The sequence below is a fragment of the Cherax quadricarinatus genome, chromosome 95, assembly GCF_038502225.1.
Source record: "Cherax quadricarinatus isolate ZL_2023a chromosome 95, ASM3850222v1, whole genome shotgun sequence".
Taxonomy (NCBI): Eukaryota; Metazoa; Arthropoda; class Malacostraca; order Decapoda; family Parastacidae; genus Cherax; species Cherax quadricarinatus.
Genome location: NC_091386.1, coordinates 1,854,692 through 1,875,419, shown reverse-complemented (window position 1 = coordinate 1,875,419; position 20,728 = coordinate 1,854,692). Strand labels below are relative to the sequence as shown.

At 37.9% G+C, this 20,728-nt stretch overlaps 1 protein-coding gene across 12 annotated transcripts in view; it reads left to right on the top strand.

Moving 5' to 3' along the window:
* Positions 1–20,728, top strand: part of LOC128703925 (tyrosine-protein kinase Src64B) — a 134,361-nt gene that overhangs the window by 97,245 nt on the left and 16,388 nt on the right. For all 12 annotated transcript variants that reach the window (XR_011394681.1, XR_008409389.2, XR_008409388.2 and 9 more), the window contains 8 exons: positions 1,593–1,719; positions 3,003–3,101; positions 3,413–3,539; positions 3,974–4,100; positions 5,828–5,992; positions 6,840–7,099; positions 9,780–9,933; positions 17,522–17,653. Coding sequence is in view for 9 of the 12 variants with exons in the window: in XM_053798809.2 (XP_053654784.1) it covers positions 1,593–1,719; positions 3,003–3,101; positions 3,413–3,539; positions 3,974–4,100; positions 5,828–5,992; positions 6,840–7,099; positions 9,780–9,933; positions 17,522–17,653 (1,191 nt within the window). In the remaining 3 variants the exon portion in view is untranslated. The remainder of the gene's footprint in view (positions 1–1,592; positions 1,720–3,002; positions 3,102–3,412; positions 3,540–3,973; positions 4,101–5,827; positions 5,993–6,839; positions 7,100–9,779; positions 9,934–17,521; positions 17,654–20,728) is intronic.

Here is a 20,728-nt window from a genome sequence, read left to right as displayed (position 1 = left end):
ATTATTATTATGTAGGAGCACCTTTAGCATGTAGGAATAATATTCGATGTTTTCCAGTAAAGTACAGTGCTACAAGTGTTTGCACAGTCCGTAAATGTTTGGCACTGTTGATGATAACTCTTGCTTGCAGGCCGTAACCTATACAGGTGGTCTTCGACTCACGATGGGGTTGCGTTCTGGTGTGCCCATTGTAAATCGGAATATCAGTAAGCAAAAAGCACTTGTACAAACAATTAACTTGAGTAGTGCATCTCATAGCTGGCTTCCACTTGATGCTGCCACCATTTGACATGATCAGTAAACCCATTGAGCAAAATAAGCCCCCCTTTCTCAGTGAGACTTAGGCTTGTTTATATAGATGTGAAGTAAATTGTATGACGTTGAACGTGTCACCATAAAATTGGGTTTCATTTAACAAGCCTTGACTCTACTGGTATGCACAAATATGTGTTTTATTCATTACACCTATAAAAATATACCTTTTTTAAGAAATTGGAAAAATTATGTACACAATTTTTGGATTTCTGAGCACCTCCCACTCCAACTACCCCTCCCACCCCTTTTATTTTGAATAATTAAATAACTTTTTTTCAAGTCAGTAGATGGTACTAACTACAAATAAGAAAAAGCAAAGATAACAAGAGAAGCAAACACGGCTAACAGGAGAGTCCAACAGAGGTGACAGAAAACAAGATGGGCTTAACACTAGAGGTGCCACAACAAATCACAGATATATGCAACACCATATTAAATACAAAATAGTGATGCTACATAATAATAATAATAATAATAATAATAATAATAATAATAATAATAATAATAATAATAATAATAATAATAATAATAATATTGTTAATATTTCTGCAAGGACATGATACAACTTTTACATACCGTAGCTGACATCCTTGGTATACTGTATAGAGTTATGCAGAGCATTTTAGGCAAATTAAGTTAATTTTGTCCCCAGGATGGCACCCACACCAGTCTGCTAATACCCAGGTACCTACTTACTGTTAGGTGAACAGGGACAGCAGGTGTCTTAAGAACACAAACTCAAATGTTTCCACCCATACTGGGGATCGAACCACAGACCTCAGTGTGTGAGCTGAGCACACTACCAACCCAGCTGTGAGACACGTAGTGATCTAATGAAATAATATCATTAGTTGTAGTGTTGTTCTGCGCTTATAACGTCTAATATTTGTGCAACCATTACAGCACATAGTCCCATGGACTAGAGCATCATCTGTCATTCACTCACCATGAGGGAGACCAAAGCAGCATGGGTTCGACTCCTTGGCTAGTCGCAGTGTTGTTATTGATATATACATACATTATATATATATAGTGTGTGTGTGTATATATATATTATACATGTGTATATATATATATATATATATATATATATATATATATATATATATATATATATATATATATATTTATTTATTTATTTATTTATTTAGTATTTAGTCAAGCATTTGTTTTCATTTATCTACTAAGTGTTATCAGTGCTATTTAACCCTATTGGGTTTAATTCTTAGTTACGATTGTAATAATAATAACGATGCTAAATGTTTATACTTCTTCAGAACCAGTCACGCCTTCAACACCCTCGCGTGGAGGTCGCATTGTGGTGGCCATGTATGCATTCCAGGGTCGCAGTAGTGGTGAACTTAGCTTTGATAAAGGAGATAAAATGGAGATTCTCAACGATGCGTAAGTTACTCCACTTAATCAACTGCTCCTTCTCTTTATTTAGAATTACTAAGGCAGTAAATAGCTTGATTTTTCTTCACAATTTTTTTATATTGTATGCAACAAAAAGGTCAGAAGAATACCACTTGCAATATTTTACGAAAACACTATTACTAATAGAGTAGTTTGAGCAGTAATAAGTGAGAGAGCATGGAGCAGGTAGTTCTCTACTAAATATTTTTATTCTTGGTCTTCATGGAATCAGCGAGTGGGAATTTTACTTGTCTGGAGAAAACTAGATTGTGAGCAGATCAAATGATGTGTAAAAAAACTTGTGTGATGTGTTGAGATGGTAAAAACTGTAGGGACTTTTACAAGTTGTAGCTGCAACTGCAGCAGCTGCTGCTACAGGTGCAACAGCTGCTCCTGGTGACACAGAAAAGATGAGGAAAGGCAGTTGGATAATGTGTTCACCTAGTTGTGTATGTGGGGGGTTGAGTTATAGCTCCTGGCCTTGATTGTTAACTTTCATCAACTGGTATTACCAAGTTGTGTCTCTCAGGACCCGATCGTTTGTACTCTTGATGCGATCAGAAATATGCCAGAGAGACAGAGAAAGCGAAAGAGTGTATGAAATGTATAGCAGATGTGAAAAGGAATTGTCAGTGATAATTATTGTGGAATATTGCCTGCAAGATGGCAGAAAGAATAAAAAATCACACCACTGTGGTTGGAACAATTTAATCCTAACCCATTACTTAGACAGGATACTTTAGATGACATTTCAGTCAGCCATCAGTAGTAAGAGTTTGGTTGCTCAGGCAAGCAGCAGATATGCCTGTCCCAGGGCTGGGCTACAAGAGTAGGAAGACTCTGGAAAGCCTTCACTGGTATATCATGGATCACAGCTTGTTACTTTATAATATTCCAGGCTGGACCAAGACAGTAAAGTTTATTTTTCATTTTGTAGATTAGTTGTGAATTGCTCCTGTCATGGTATAGCAACTTATGCTTTATTGAGAATGAGAATTTTCAGACTTTTGAACGAAGAGTGGAGTCATGTTGAAGATTTTAAACTGTAGTATCAGTACACTTCTGGCAAGACAGTGATTGAGTGAGTGATGATGAAAGCGTTTCTTCTTTATTTAGTCACCTTGCCTCGGTGGGAATTGGCTGATGTATTAATAAAAAATAAATTAGCTTGTGAGTATTAGTGTGTAGATTGTTCTCTTTAACTGTTTTATTGATAAGAGCGGTAAATGACCTCATAGGTAAATGATACAACTTGCTTCATTCTTTTCTAGTGATGCGGACTGGTGGCTGGCAAGACACATGACGAGAGGCACCGATGGATACATACCTAAAAATTACGTAGCGTCTGCATCTTCCCTGGAATGCCAAGAGTAAGTATCCAAGTTAAATGTATTTTTTGCTGAATATGAAATATGAAGCGTATTCTTGGCCATGGAGGGTATTTGGGAATTGTGCCTATTAACCCTTAAAGTGTCCAAACGCAGATCTAAATTTTTTTTACATAAGAAAGCATGTAAAATCGAATGTAGATCTACGTTCAGAGCTCTAAGTGAGTGAACGTAGATCTACATTTGGACAGTTTAAGGGTTAATCGATGTTGGATAACGTACAATTTAATGTGTGAGCATTATGTGCAGTATTTATTCATTGATCATCTAGGTTAACTAATTTTTTTTCCTAGCTGGTACTTTGGCAAGATAGCAAGAAAAGAGGCAGAGAAATTGTTGATGACGAGAGGGAATTTAAGGGGGACCTTCCTCATCCGTATGTCCGAACAGTCTAGTCATGGGTATTCCCTCAGTATAAGGGTTAGTATTACTTATTCTTATTTATTCATTATAAATGAATGTAGGACAAGCCACATGGGAATATAGTATAATAACAATTTATTTAATTTCTGAAGATTAAGACATGTGCAAGAGTTGGGTATCTTTATTGATGAAATGATTTGCCTACACAGTAGGTTTCTCAGTCAAATACAAAGGGAGAAGCAGTAATGAAATAAAGATGATGTAATCAGTCCACCAACCTTGGAGACAAAGTATTTGAGGTGGTCAGTCCCTCAGCTTAGAGAAAAGTTCAGCTCCATGGTCTGGAATGATAGTTTCTTTTCTGGGTCACCCTGCCTTGGTGGGAGATGGCCAGCATGTTAAAAAAGTGTCTTTTTGTATCCAAAGCAGAGAGATAAACATTTATGTGTTATTGTGTCTGAGACAAAGAATAACGATTGCTTTTTTCCCAGGACTGGGACCAACACAAAGGTGAACACGTTAAGCACTACCGCATCAAAGTCACAGACACTGGGGGTTACTTTATCACTTCTTCGCAAGCCTTCCGTACCCTCAATGATTTAGTCGATGCCTATAAGAGTGAGTCTTATCTTCCTTATGTTCGTAACCTAGAAATATCCTATTAATAAATCACAGTTAATCTCTTAGAATTTTACAACTTAGTTGTGTATATTAGAATTCATTAAAATAATTTAATTTAGGTTGGTAATAGATATTACAGGTGTTCCTTGACATACGTTGGGGTCACGTTCCGACAAACCCGTAAGTCGAACGTAAGTATGATAGGCTAAATAAATAAATGCTGTCACTGAAAAGGTAAACAAATAATTACTGCAACTAACGACCTGGTCACAGACCAGGTCAGGGGGCATTGACCCCCCAAAACCCTCTCCACGTATACTCCAGGTAAGTAATTACCAGTATTGAAAATAAATATATGGATGCAAGTTAGGGACTTCCTTCATGCTGGGTAATTATCTTAAATTTTATCTGCATAGTAATTGCATTTGCACCATCGTAAAATTTAAATATCGTAAGTCAAGGAACACCTGTAGCACAATTAAGTTTAAATTTATTCCCTTTAACCTTTATACAGCATGGCCATTTTTGTCTTTTTTTTTTAAGGTGAATATGCAATTACCATTTTTGTTCAGGTTATGTGTGATGGTAAAGAATGTTTCTTCTCAGATCAGCTTTGTTTATAAGTTTCTTTTTTCTGCTTGTAATCTATATGGGATTCTCTCTCAGGATTTCTGTAAGACATATCCACACACATCCACACACATATCCACACACATATCCACACACACATATCCACACACACATATCCACACACACATATCCACACACACATATCCACACACACATATCCACACACACACACACATATCCACACACACATATCCACACACACATATCCACACACATCCACACACACACACACATATCCACACACACACATCCACACACACACATCCACACACACACACATCCACACACACACATCCACACACACACACACACCCATCCACACACACCCATCCACACACACACACCCATCCACACACACACATCCACACACACATCCACACACACATCCACACATACACACACATCCACACACACATCCACACACACACATCCACACACACATCCACACACACATCCACACATACACACACATCCACACACACATCCACACACACACATCCACACACACATCCACACACACATCCACACACACACATCCACACACACACATCCACACACACACATCCACACACACACATCCACACACACACATCCACACACACACATCCACACATACACATCCATACACACAACACACCCATACAAGATTAATTTTAAATATAGATATGACCTTGTAGATTATCTGAGGAAGGATCTACCTACATAAAATACAGGCTGACTTGTTGAAAAAAAAAAAATATATATATACAGTGGACCCCCGGTTAACGATATTTTTTCACTCCGTAAGTATGTTCAGGTGCCAGTACTGACCGAATTTATTCCCATAAGGAATATTGTGAAGTAGATTAGTCCATTTCAGACCCCCAAACATACACATACAAACGCACTTACATAAATACACTTACATAATTGGTCACATTCGGAGGTAATCGTTATGCGGGGGTCCACTGTATATATATATATAAGAACAAGTCAAAATTCTGGATTATGCAAATTTCTTTTATTTAGGTGTAAGAGATTACTTAGAAAGATAACATTTTACCTTATCACAATAGTTATAAGAGATTGCTAAATACCATTTTATCTTTTCACAGAGAACAACTATGGGCTGGCGTGTCTTCTACAATATCCTTGTCCGCGTCCACAGCCCCAGAAGTGGGACTTGTCACGCGAGACAAAAGACCAGTGGGAGATTGACCGTTCTGTTCTTTCCATGGATAAAAAATTGGGACAGGGTTCATTTGGTGAAGTTTGGTATGGTAAGATTTTTATATTTTTGTCTTCACTAATGTATAGTGTAATGCTCAGTAATAACCCATGTGGAGACTAACCAGGAGATTAATTGATCCGTATATTTTGACGCTTCTGTTGGGATCCTCTTCATCTGCTGAAGAGGACCCCAGCATGGGGTGAAAATATACAAATCAATTAATCTTCTGAGTTTCTGTCTCGATGTGGGTTATTATTGAACATAACAAGTGTTCATTACAACTTAGTTATTCATATAGCATAACAATCATTGTAATGAATGTTAAGGTTCATTACAGAAGAGAGGAAGTTATGACGACGTTTCGGTCTGACTTGGACCATTTACAAAGTCAGTGTGACTTTGTAAATGGTCCAAGTCAGACCAAGGTTGGAGGGAGGGGGTAAAGGAGGTTTTGTGTGCGAGGGGCTTGGACTTCCAGCGGGCATGCATGAGCGTATTTGATAGGAGTGAATGGAGACAAATGGTTTTTAATACTTGACGTGCTGTTGGAATGTGAGCAAAGTAACATTTATGAAGGGGTTCAGGGAAACCGGCAGGCCGGACTTGAGTCCTGGAGATGGGAAGTACAGTGCCTGCACTCTGAAGGAGGGGTGTTAATGTTGCAGTTTAAAAACTGTAGTGTAAAGCACTCTTCTGGCAAGACAGTGATGGAGTGAATGATGGTGAAAGTTTTTCTTTTTTGGGCCACCCTGCCTTGGTGGGAATCGGCCAGTGTGTTAATAATAATAAAAAGAATTTCTGGAGCATCAGTGTAAAGAAAATTGATGTTATACCTGTATATTTTGTAGCCAGAACCCCAGAAAATAGTGACTTAATGTTGTCACTTTTATCACTAGGAATGTGGAACAACTCAACAGAGGTAGCCATCAAAACTCTAAAACAAGGAGCGATGAGTCCCTCGGCCTTCCTCGAAGAAGCAAGAATTATGAAAAAATTACGGCATCGAAACATATTAGTTTTGTATGCAGTGTGTACCAAGGAAGAACCGATCCTAATTGTCACCGAGTATATGTGTAATGGTGCTCTGCTAGATTTGCTCAGAAATGAAGGCGAACGCTCCTTAAAACTCAATGATCTTATATATGTGGCTACACAGGTTTGTTTTCTTACTTTTTTACATAAATAACATTTCAAAAATTATAGAAATAAATATGCTATACAGGCAGGCCTTGCTTATACAGCAGGTGTAGGGTCTGGGCTACTATAGGGCCCCACTTATACAGCAGGTTAGGTTCTGGGCTATTGTATGGTTCCACTTACATTGCAGGCTAGATTTCTGGTTACTGTAAGGCCCTGCTTATACAGCAGGTTAGGTTTCAGGCTACTGTATGGCATAGCTTATAATGCAGGTTAGGCTCCAGGCTACTGTAGGGCCCTGCTTATAAAGCAGGGTAGGGTCCTGGCCACTGTAGGGCCCCACTTGTGCAGCAGGTTAGGTTTCAGGCTACTGTAGGGCCCTGTTTATACAGCAGGTTAGGTTCCAGGCTACTGTAGGACCCTGCTTATACAGCAGGTTAGGTTCTGAGCTACTGTAGGGCCCTGCTTATATAGCAGGTTAGGTTCTGAGCTACTGTAGGGCCCTGCTTATACAGCTGGTTAGGTTCTGAGCTACTGTAGGGCTCTGCTTATATAGCAGGTTAGGTTCTGAGCTACTGTAGGGCCATGCTTATATAGCAGGTTAGGTTCTGAGCTACTGTAGGGCCCTGTTTATATAGCAGGTTAGGTTCTGAGCTACTGTAGGCTCCTACTTATATAGCAGGTTAGGTTCTGAGCTACTGTAGGGCCCTGCTTATATAGCAGGTTAGGTTCTGAGCTACTGTAGGGCCCTGCTTATATAGCAGGTTAGGTTCTGAGCTACTGTAGGGCCCTGCTTATATAGCAGGTTAGGTTCTGAGCTACTGTAGGGCCCTGCTTATATAGCAGGTTAGGTTCTGAGCTACTGTAGGGCCCTGCTAATATAGCAGGTTAGGTTCTGAGCTACTGTAGGGCCCTGCTTATATAGCAGGTTAGGTTTTGAGCTACTGTAGGGCCCTGCTTATATAGCAGGTTAGGTTCTGAGCTACTGTAGGGGCCTGCTTATACAGCAGGTTAGGTTCTGAGCTACTGTAAGGCCTTGCTTATACAGCAGGTTAGGTTCTGAGCTACTGTAGGGCCCTGCTTATACAGCTGGTTAGGTTCTGAGCTACTGTAGGGCCCTGCTTATACAGCAGGTTAGGTTCTGAGCAACTGTAGGGCCCTGCTTATACAGCAGGTTAGGTTCTGAGCTACTGTAGGGCCCTGTTTCTACAGCTGGTTAGGTTCTGAGCTACTGTAGGGCCCTGCTTATACAACAGGTTAGGTTCTGAGCTGTAGGGCCCTGCTTATACAGCTGGTTAGGTTCTGAGCTACTGTAGGGCCCTGCTTATACAGCTGGTTAGGTTCTGAGCTCCTGTAGGGCCCTGCTTATACAGCAGGTTAGGTTCTGAGCTACTGTAGGGCCATGCTTATACAGCAGGTTAGGTTCTGAGCTACTGTAGGGCCATGCTTATACAGCAGGTTAGGTTCTGAGCTACTGTAGGGCCCTGCTTATACAGCAGGTTAGGTTCTGAGCTACTGTAGGGCCATGCTTATACAGCAGATTAGGTTCTGAGCTACTGTAGGGCCATGCTTATACAGCAGGTTAGGTTCTGAGCTACTGTAGGGCCCTGCTTATACAGCAGGTTAGGTTCTGAGCTACTGTAGGGCCCTGCTTATACAGCAGGTTAGGTTCTGAGCTACTGTAGGGCCATGCTTATACAGCAGGTTAGGTTCTGAGCTACTGTAGGGCCATGCTTATACAGCAGGTTAGGTTCTGAGCTACTGTAGGGCCATGCTTATACAGCAGGTTAGGTTCTGAGCTATTGCTGTAAAGTGAAAAATAGCCCCTTTTTTTTCTCACTTTCAAATGCATATAAAAGCCTGATAGCATGTTTACACTATCATATATTAAGTGAACAATAGAGCTAGGCCTAAAAAATGCATATACAGTGGACCCCCGGTTTACGATATTATTTCATTCCAGAAGTATGTTCTGGTGCCAGTACTGAACGAATTTGTTTCCATAAGGAATATTGTGAATTAGATTAGTCCATTTCAGACCTCCAAACATACACATACAAACGCACTTACATAAATACACTTACATAATTGGTCGCATTGGAAGCTGATCGTAAACCGGGGGTCCACTGTACATTACATACATTACGTACCTTAAAATATTTTCATCCTTACCTTATAGTGAATGGTGGATATATTTATTGTAGGAAGTCTGAATAGGTGAAGAATAGGTAAAATTGAAAGCAGCTGTGTTAGTGAAACACCGTGAAGTGAAACGCTGTAAAGTGGGGCCCTCAGGTATATCCCTTTTTCACAGATAAAACCTGATTACCTCCAGGCATTAAATGACCCTTATGGGTTTAGTGCTTTTCCGTGATTTTAATAGAGGTGATTTCACATGAGGTTGTCCTCTCAAGAAAAGTTGTGCTAAAGAAAATGTGCCAATCAAAATACATTACAGATAACCTACCTTAAGCTCACATAATGTTATCTAATCTTATCTAAAATTATAATTTATGCATTCAAGATTATAATTTATTTATCTAAAATTATTATTAATACATTTAAAATTAAAAATTTATGTAGAATAATAATTCATACATTCAACATTATTATTTATCTAGAATAATTTATAAATTCAAAATTATTGTTTACCAATGTAGAATAATAATTCATACATTGAAGATTATCATGTATTTCAGGTTGCAGCAGGAATGGCATACCTTGAGAGCCTACAGTTGCTACATAGAGATTTAGCCGCACGCAATGTGTTAGTTGGCGAGTCTTTGCTGTGCAAAGTTGCTGATTTTGGCCTTGCAAGAATAGTCGAGGGTGAAGATTACTGTCCTAGCACTTGTGAGTTATTTTCTTTGTATTGATTTGATTGATTTCCGGTTAGACGAACTTGAGTCCTGGAGGTGGCAAGTTCACTGCCTGCACGACACAACACTATCTTACACTACTGTACACTAAACAACACTGTCTTTCACTACACAATACTATCTTACACTACACAACACTATCTTACACTACACAACACTATTTATTTATTTATTTATTTAAAAATTTGAGCACACATACAGAGGTACAACAAATACAGGTAAGAGCAGTATGCCAAAGCCACTTATACTATGCATAGCATTACGGGCTGGCTTAAAATTAACTTAAGATTAACTAAGCAATGATGAAATCAGTGATAAAACATTAATGTAAACAGGTTACTATAAAGCACAAGTGAGTATTACAAAGACAGGTCATATGGTTGTATGCATTGTTGTACATTCAGTAGAATGGAGTATTCTGTTAGGTAGTGTATTTAAAAAATAATAAAGTTAGATTGGGTTTTAGGTTTAACATTTATGTGATATAATTGTGAGAAACATTTAAGATATACAATTTATAAGGTTCAGTTATTCAGTATTTATTTGGTTTTGGGTGAGTAAGTGATCTTTGAGAAGAGACTTGAATTTATAAACAGGTAGTGTTTCTTTTATATTTACAGGTAATGAATTCCAGATTTTAGGGCCTTTTATGTGCATTGAGTTTTTACATAGTGTGAGATGGACACGAGGAACATCAAAGAGTGATCTGTGCCTTGTGTTATGGTCATGTGTTCTGTTGAGGTTGGCAAGGAGATGTTTGAGGGGAGGGTTAATATCAGAGTTAAGTGTTCTATGTATGTAATAAGTGCAGTAGTAAGTATGGATGTTTTGTATGGTGAGGAGGTTTAGTGTATTGAATATTGGTGGAGTGTGCTGCCTGTAGTGAGAATTTTTTATCATTCTAACTGCAGCCTTTTGTTGGGTAATCTTACACTATCTTACACTACACAACACTATTTTACACTGCACAATACTATCTTACACTATGTAACATTATCATACACTACACAATACTATCTTACACTACATAACACTATCTTACACTACACAACATTATCTTACACTACACAACACTATCTTACACTACACAACACTATCTTACACTACACAATACTATCTTACACTATGTAACATTATCTTACACTACACAATACTATCTTACACTACATAACACTATCTTACACTACACAACATTATCTTACACTACACAACACTATCTTACACTACACAACACTATCTTACACTGCACAATACTATCTTACACTATGTAACATTATCTTACACTACACAATACTATCTTACACTACATAACATTATCTTACACTACACAATACTATCTTACACTACATAACATTATCTTACACTACACAACACTATCTTACACTACACAACACTATCTTACACTACACAACAATATCTTACACTAAATAACACTATCTTACACTACACAATACTTACACTTCACAACACTATCTTACACTACACAATACTATCTTACACTATGTTACACTATGTAACATTATCTTACACTACACAACACTATCTTACACTACTCAACACTATCGTACACTACACAACACTATCTTACACTACACAACACTATCTTACACTATGTAACATTATCTTACACTACTCAACACTATCTTACACTACACAACACTATCTTACACTATGTAACATTATCTTACACTACTCAACACTATCTTACACTACACAATACTATCTTACACTACACAACACTATCTTACACTACACAATACTATCTTACACTACACAACACTATCTTACACTACACAATACTATCTTACACTACACAACACTATCTTACACTACACAATACTATCTTACACTACACAACACTATCTTACACTACACAACACTATTTTACACTACACAATACTATCTTACACTACACAATACTATCTTACACTACACAACACTATCTTACACTACACAATACTATCTTACACTACACAACACTACCTTACACTACACAACACTATCTTACACTACATAACACTATCTTACGCTACACAATACTTACACTTCACAACACTATCTTACACTACACAATACTATCTTACACTATGTAACATTATCTTACACTACACAACACTGTCTTACACTATGTAACATTATCTTACACTACACAATACTATCTTACACTACTCAACACTATCTTACACGACACAACACTATCTTAGACTATGTAACATTATCTTGCACTACACAACACTATCTTACACTATGTAACATTATCTTACACTACACAATACTATCTTACACTACTCAACACTATCTTACACTACACAACACTATCTTACACTACACAACACTATCTTACACTATGTAACATTATCTTACACTACTCAACACTATCTTACACTACACAACACTATCTTACACTACTCAACACTATCTTACACTACACAACACTATCTTACACTACTCAACACTGTCTTACACTACACAACACTATCTTACACTATGTAACATTATCTTACACTACTCAACACTATCTTACACTACACAACACTATCTTACACTACACAACACTATCTTACACTATGTAACTATCTTACACTACTCAACACTATCTTACACTACACAACACTATCTTACACTACACAATACTATCTTACACTATGTAACATTATCTTACACTACACAAAACTATTTTACACTACACAACACTATCTTACACTACACAACACTATCTTACACTACACAATACTATCTTACACTATGTAACATTATCTTACACTACACAACACTATCTTACACTACACAACACTATCTTACACTATGTAACATTATCTTAGACTACTCAACACTATCTTACACTACACAACACTATCTTACACTACACAATACTATCTTACACTATGTAACACTATCTTACACTACACAACACTATCTTACACTACACAACACTATCTTACACTTCACAATACTATCTTACACTACACAATACTATCTTACACTACACAATACTATCTTACACTACACAACACTATCTTACACTACACAATACTATCTTACACTACACAACACTATCTTACACTACACAATACTATCTTACACTGCACAATACTATCTTACACTACACAACACTATCTTACACTACACAACACTATCTTACACTACACAATACTATCTTACACTACACAACACTATCTTACACTACACAACACTATCTTACACTACACAACACTATCTTACACTACACAACACTATCTTACACTACACAACACTATCTTACACTACACAACACTATCTTACACTACACAACACTATCTTACACTACACAACACTATCTTACACTACACAACACTATCTTACACTACACAACACTATCTTACACTACACAACACTATCTTACACTACACAACACTATTTTACACTACACAACACTATCTTACACTACACAACACTATCTTACACTACACAACACTATCTTACACTACACAACACTATCTTACACTACACAACACTATCTTACACTACACAACACTATCTTACACTACACAACACTATCTTACACTACACAACACTATTTTACACTACACAACACTATTTTACACTACACAACACTATCTTTTGCTACACAACACTATTTTACACTACACAACACTATTTTACACTACACAACACTATCTCATACTACACAACACTATCTCATACTACACAACACTATCTTGCACTACATAACACTATCTTACACTACATAACATTTTTTTACACTACACAACACTATCTTACACTTTTGAACAATATCTTATGCTGTTGATCAATATCTACACTATTCGACACTATTTTGCACTACTCAACAATATCTTACACTACTCTTCACTATCATACAGTTCCTGTAGGGTGTTGTGGGGGTCATTGCCCCCAGTCCATTAGAAACAAAATAAACAAACAAACCAAGCCAACACTAACTTCACTAATTAATGCCATCACTTAAAAATCATAAGTACTTCTATGTTCTAACTTCACTATTTAATGTGGTAACTGGTTATTCTTGTTACTTCTTTGAGTATTTGTTACTATTTCATACTTGGAAGACAATTTAAGGAAGAGAATTTAAGAAGCATTCGTTGCTGTCGTCTGCGTGTGTGGAGGTCATCAAAGCGTAAAAACTTTTACAATGGCTTTCGAAGAAGTCGAGTTTCTGGGCGTTTCCCATCCCCTACTGGAAAATACTAGGGTTATGTTGCTGAAGGAGTTGTATGCAGTCATATCTGGCACAACTCGTCCTTTCGGTAAGTGCTGTAAAATGGAGACCTGGTTGCAGTTCATGGTGTCCCCTCCTCTGGACCTTGGAACAGGCCGTTTACTGATAAGAAAGGGACAGGAGCCGGGTGTTTTACATGCTTTCTCTGCCTACCGATGCCTAGATGGATCCCTTTTGTTTTTTGACAGTGACCTAAGCCCAAGGTCCCGTTGGCTCTTTAAAGGTTACCTGAAGACCCATCCTACTTACAAGAAGTATTTGATAGTGGATGGAGTTCAACAGTTAGGCCCTACATGTTCATACTTAGCCTTGACCTTCCTTGATGTGGCTACTAGTTGTCGCCTCACCACTGCCGAGGACATCAATCGCTACTTCAAGATTTACATGATGAACTTCCCTGAGGTGACTGCCGTCACAAGAGTAAAGGAGATGCTCTTGGAATTTGAAAATGACATTGATATTAACAGTGAAAATGAGCAGTGCAACTTGCTTAGCCTCAAATTAAAGCAGTGCTTATCCCGCAGGAAGAGAAAAGCAAGTAAACACTTGTACACATTGGCTCCTGCAAAACGAACTAAAATTTAAAAATGAAAAGGCTAGTCATTCAGGAAACTCTCAAAACAGGAGAGAGATACGAGAGGAGCCACAAAAATCGTGGGGCCTTCACTGAATTATTATTACCAAGAAGACCAACCATCAGAAAACCTTATGTTCAAGGATACCATCTGTTAAAGAACAAAAAATGCACAATACTGTTACTGAAACAGGCAAAATAACACAAAGAACTGTCCTGAGTTAGAAAGTATAAGGCAAATAATGTCCCTAATACCATTAACATTCTCTGCCTGCACAAGACGAGGACTGACACTAGAGAGACAGGATGCCCCGAGACCACCACATACAAAGCTTAAAATTAGAAAATAATGATCAAAGGTCATCATTGTCACTATAGCAAAGACTCACTACCGCAGCATGTTAAAATAAATAAATACACACACACACACACACAAAAAAAAAGAAAATAGAGATGATAGTAGTAAAGTGAATGATGATGAAAGTTTTCTTTTTTGGGCCACCCTACCTTGGTGGAAAATGGCCGATGTGTTAATAAAACAAAATGATAGTGGTAGTAAAGGTAAGACTAGAGACGACAGTAGTAGTGTGAAGATAAGACTAGAGATGACAGTAGTAGTGTGAAGATAAGACTAGAGACAACTATTATTATTATTATTATTTTTATTATTATTATTATTATTATTATTATTATTATTATTATTATTATTATTATTATTATTATTGCATCTTGAGCACTGGTGAGACACTCTTAGCTACTCCCTTGCCTGACATAGGTACTCCTGCTTTATAGCAATGTTAAATAGTGATTTTTATTGTACGTACATGTCAACACAATAAGTTTATTTAGGTACAGGTACACATAAGTACAGTTATTAGTACTATCCCAGCAATAGACATATCTTGCTCACTGAATTTAATAACTTCTAACTTTGCATTTAAAGTGCAAAGTTAGAAATTAGAACTATATATAAAATATGCAATAACTTTAAAACACTTGTAACTTTGGAAAGTTTCCAGATGTAATCAGGAGACACCTGGAGCTCACGGAGGATGTAAACCAGTGGTATTCATTGTGCGGCTCGCGAGCTGCTGGCGGCTCGCGATGACTCTATTCACGGCTCTCGAAAACTTTTTCTCATTTACTATATTGCACTAGCAGCTCAGTACTACTTAATTTAGTTGAGTTACGCTAACTTGCAGTAGCTGCGGCTCTCCCAATCAATGTGTTTAACCGAAGTGGCTCTCTTGCAAAAATTAGTGAGTAACACCCGTCCACTCTCAGTTTGTTTACATTGTAAACAAACTGAGAGTGGACGGGTGGCACTCAGACACTGTCTGTAATAGTGAATTAGGAGCTGTGTTAACAAATTTTTGGGTATAATTTGAATATAAAGCGGAGGCCCTACTGTATGTGACCCATATTGAAAGATTTACTGTTGTACATGAATGCTATATAATGCCAGCAAGATGAAGAATTTGACATGTGCTGCATCGAGGTATCTTTATGACATGTGCTGCATCGAGGTATCTTTATGACATGTGCTGCATCGAGGTATCTTTATGACATGTGCTGCATCGAGGTATCTTTATGACATGTGCTGCATCGAGGTATCTTTATGACATGTGCTGCATCGAGGTATCTTTATGACATGTGCTGCATCGAGGTATCTTTATGACATGTGCTGCATCGAGGTATCTTTATGACATGTGCTGCATCGAGGTATCTTTATGACATGTGCTGCATCGAGGTATCTTTATGACATGTGCTGCATCGAGGTATCTTTATGACATGTGCTACATCTGGGTATCTTTATGACATGTGCTACATCTGGGTATCTTTATGATATGTGATGCATCTAGGTATCTTTATGACATGTGCTACATCTGGGTATCTTTATGACATGTGCTACATCTGGGTATCTTTATGACATGTGCTACATCTGGGTATCTTTATGACATGTGCTACATCTGGGTATCTTTATGACATGTGCTACATCTGGGTATCTTTATGACATGCGCTACATCTGGGTATCTTTATGACATGTGCTACATCTGGGTATCTTTATGACATGCGCTACATCTGGGTATCTTTATGACATGTGATGCATCTGGGTATCTTTATGACATGTGCTACATCTGGGTATCTTTATGACATGTGCTACATCTGGGTATCTTTATGACATGCGCTACATCTGGGTATCTTTATTTGTAGAGGTTTTTGCTGGCATCAGATGAGAGACGTGCAGCATCTTTTGTATACAATTGTACATTCTTCACATTATGTCCTTGTACAGCCTCTCCTCACTTAGCGACGTACTTGTTTACTGATGCCTTGGACTTACAACAGGCTCTCTGACCAGTATTCATACCTAAATAATGTATATTAGAGCTGATTTCCTTTATTCTGTTTATTTCAATATACAGTACACTACTGTATAAACATTTAAAAATGTACCAGAAATGTTATAAATGGTGCAAGGGTGACCTTAAAACAATATCAGAGATGGTTGACACAAACTAACATTATAGCATACTCCTCACTTAGCGACGGATTCGTTTAATGACGTGGTCTTAGGGACAGAACTCCGTTGTTAAGTGAGGAGAGGCTGTATTGATTAAGCCACATGTCTAATTCTTAAATAGATTAACTGCATTGAAATTCTTAAATATTATTTCTCTCCTACCATGGTGGAAAATGACTGTTGTGAAAATATAGAGTAAACTACAACATTGATATTTTACTCTCTAGGTAACAAATTCCCTGTCAAGTGGACAGCACCAGAGGCTATGCTGTACAACCGTTTCACTATCAAGTCTGACGTGTGGTCGTTTGGAGTGCTTCTTATGGAAGTCATCACATACGGTGCTAACCCATATCCAGGTAATGAAGACATTTTACCACTAAAAGTACTATTGGTTTGGGGGGAAAAAAATGCTTTTGCTTACTATTATAAGGTGTTTCAAACTATTTTTACTTAGACATGTTTCATAGTTGAGGTATTAATTCCAAGACATTTTTTGCTCCCACCTGGGGTATTCCAATACATTAATATTATTTACAGGTAAGCCAGGACTTGCAGCAATGGGTTCAAGTTTGAAAAATTTAGATTTAGAGGGGATATAGGAAAGCACTAGTTTGGTAACGTAAGTTTTGGATGAGTGGAACAAACTCCCCAGTAGTGTCATTGAAGCTAAAATGTTGTATTGTTTTAAAATTAGGCTAGAGAAATATATGAGTAGGTGTGAGTTGGACATGCCTAGCATGGGCCAGTAGGCCTGCTGCAGTGCTCCTCCTTTCTTATGTTCCTATGTTAATCTGTGTCGTTGATATGTGTTGACAATGCTGTTTCCCTGAATGAGCAATCACAGCAATCTGTATTGATATCAAAGACAGTAAGAGAACTAGTGACACTTGTGTATATTTAAATGTTTCTTGGTTATACAGTCTCTGTTCCCTCATTTCCTCCCAGATATATTGTGGTCATTCTTTTAATTTGCTTATTTATGGCTCAATATATAAATTTTCTGTAACCAAACACAACCTAACCTACTTTAAAATAAATATTGTTCGTAAATTTACAGGAAGTGTTAAGAAATTAAGAGTGATGATATGGTGGGTTTGTGTAGCAGGACACACCTGGAAAATTAAATGGGGACTCCACTAATATGGGATAGAAAATTGATTTCTGAGTTTCACTCACCTCTCCCCTTCACAGTGTTTCTTTTTTGGCTACAGATTATTTGTGCTAAGTACATGTATATATGACAATTTGGAATTTTTAGAGGTGGCCCAGTGCCACCATATTGTCACCGCACCACTAAAAGATGGATGAAAAAATTACTTAGTGAATTTTTCTTGCCCCCTCTCTCCATTTTTTTTTTGGGGGGGGGGCTAAAATTCTGTGGTGAGTGGACTTTGAGAAGCATCCCAACATCACCAAATTTTCACCCCTTACAAAATGTTAATTCCTGTGTTGTTGTTAAGAAATGGTATAGTGATGACAACAAAATGTGGAAAAAGACGTGTACAGTTCGGGACATTTGTAGTAAATGTTTCACCACGACTGACTTCTTGAGTCCAGACATGAAGAAGGCACATGTGCAAAATATTTCCTATAATATCCTGAACTGTACATAAGTCTTTTTCCACACGTGTTGTTGTTGTTGACGTTGGCAGCAGTGGCATCATTGGCTGTGATTTGTTCACAGTTGTACTACTGCTTCCTCCTCCCCCCCCCATTTTTTTTTTTTTCAACAAGTTGGCCGTCTCCCACCGAGGCAGGGTGACCCAAAAAAGAAAGAAAATCCCCAAAAAGAAAATGCTTTCATCATCATTCAACACTTTCACCACACTCACATATAATCACTGTTTTTGCTGAGGTGCTCAGAATACAACAGTTTAGAAGCATATACGTATAAAGATACATAACATATCCCTCCAAACTGCCAATATCCCAAACCCCTCCTTTAAAGTGCAGGCATTGTACTTCCCATTTCCAGGACTCAAGTCTGACTGTATGAAAATAACCGGTTTCCCTGAATCCCTTCACTAAATATTACCCTGCTCACACTCCAACAGATCGTCAGGTCTCAAGTACCATTCGTCTCCATTCACTCCTATCTAACACGCTCACGCACGCTTGCTGGAAGTCCAAGCCCCTTGCCCACAAAACCTCCTTTACCCCCTCTCTCCAACCCTTTCGAGGACTACCCCTACCTCGCCTTCCTGTCCCTATAGATTTATGTGCTTTCCATGTCATTCTACTTTGATCCATTCTCTCTAAATGACCAAACCACCTCAACAACCCCTCTTCTGCCCTCTGACTAATACTTTTATTAACTCCACACCTTTTCCTAATTTCCACACTCCGAATTTTCTGCATAATATTTACACCACACATTGCCCATAGACAGGACATCTCCACTGCCTCCAACCGTCTCCTCGCTGCTGCATTTACCACCCAAGCTTCACACCCATATAAGAGTGTTGCTACTACTATACTTTCATACATTCCCTTCTTTGCCTCCATAGATAATGTTTTTTTGACTCCACATATACCTCAATGCACCACTCACCTTTTTTCCCTCATCAATTCTATGATTAACCTCATCCTTCATAAATCCATCCGCCGACACGTCAACTCCCAAGTATCTGAAAACATTTACTTCTTCCATACTCCTCCTCCCCAATTTGATATCCAATTTTTCTTTATCTAAATCATTTGATACCCTCATCACCTTACTCTTTTCTATGTTCACTTTAAACTTTCTACCTTTACACACATTCCCAAACTCATCCACTAACCTTTGCAATTTTTCTTTAGAATCTCCCATAAGCACAGTATCATCAGCAAAAAGTAACTGTTTTAATTCCCAATTTGAATTTAATTCCCCATAATTTAATCCCACCCCTCTCCCGAACACCCTAGCATTTACTTCTTTTACAACCCCAAGTATAAATATATTAAACAACCATGGTGACATTACACATCCCTGTCTAAGACCTACTTTTACCGGGAAGTATTCTCCCTCTCTTCTACATACCCTAACCTGAGCCTCACTATCCTCATGAAAACTCTTTACAGCATTTAGTAACTTACCACCTATTCCATATACTTGCAACATCTGCCACATTGCTCCCCTATCCACTATCATATGCCTTTTCTAAATCCATAAATGCAATAAAAACTTCCCTACCTTTATCTAAATACTGTTCACATATATGCTTAAATGTAAACACTTGATCTACACATCCCCTACCCACTCTGAAACCTCCTTGCTCATCTGCAATCCTACATTCTGTCTTACCTCTAATTCTTTCAATTATAACCCTACCGTACACTTTTCCTGGTATACTCAGTAAACTTATTCCTCTATAATTTTTACAATCTCTTTTGTCCCCTTTCCCTTTATATAAAGGGACTATACATGCTCTCCGCCAATCCCTAGGTACCTT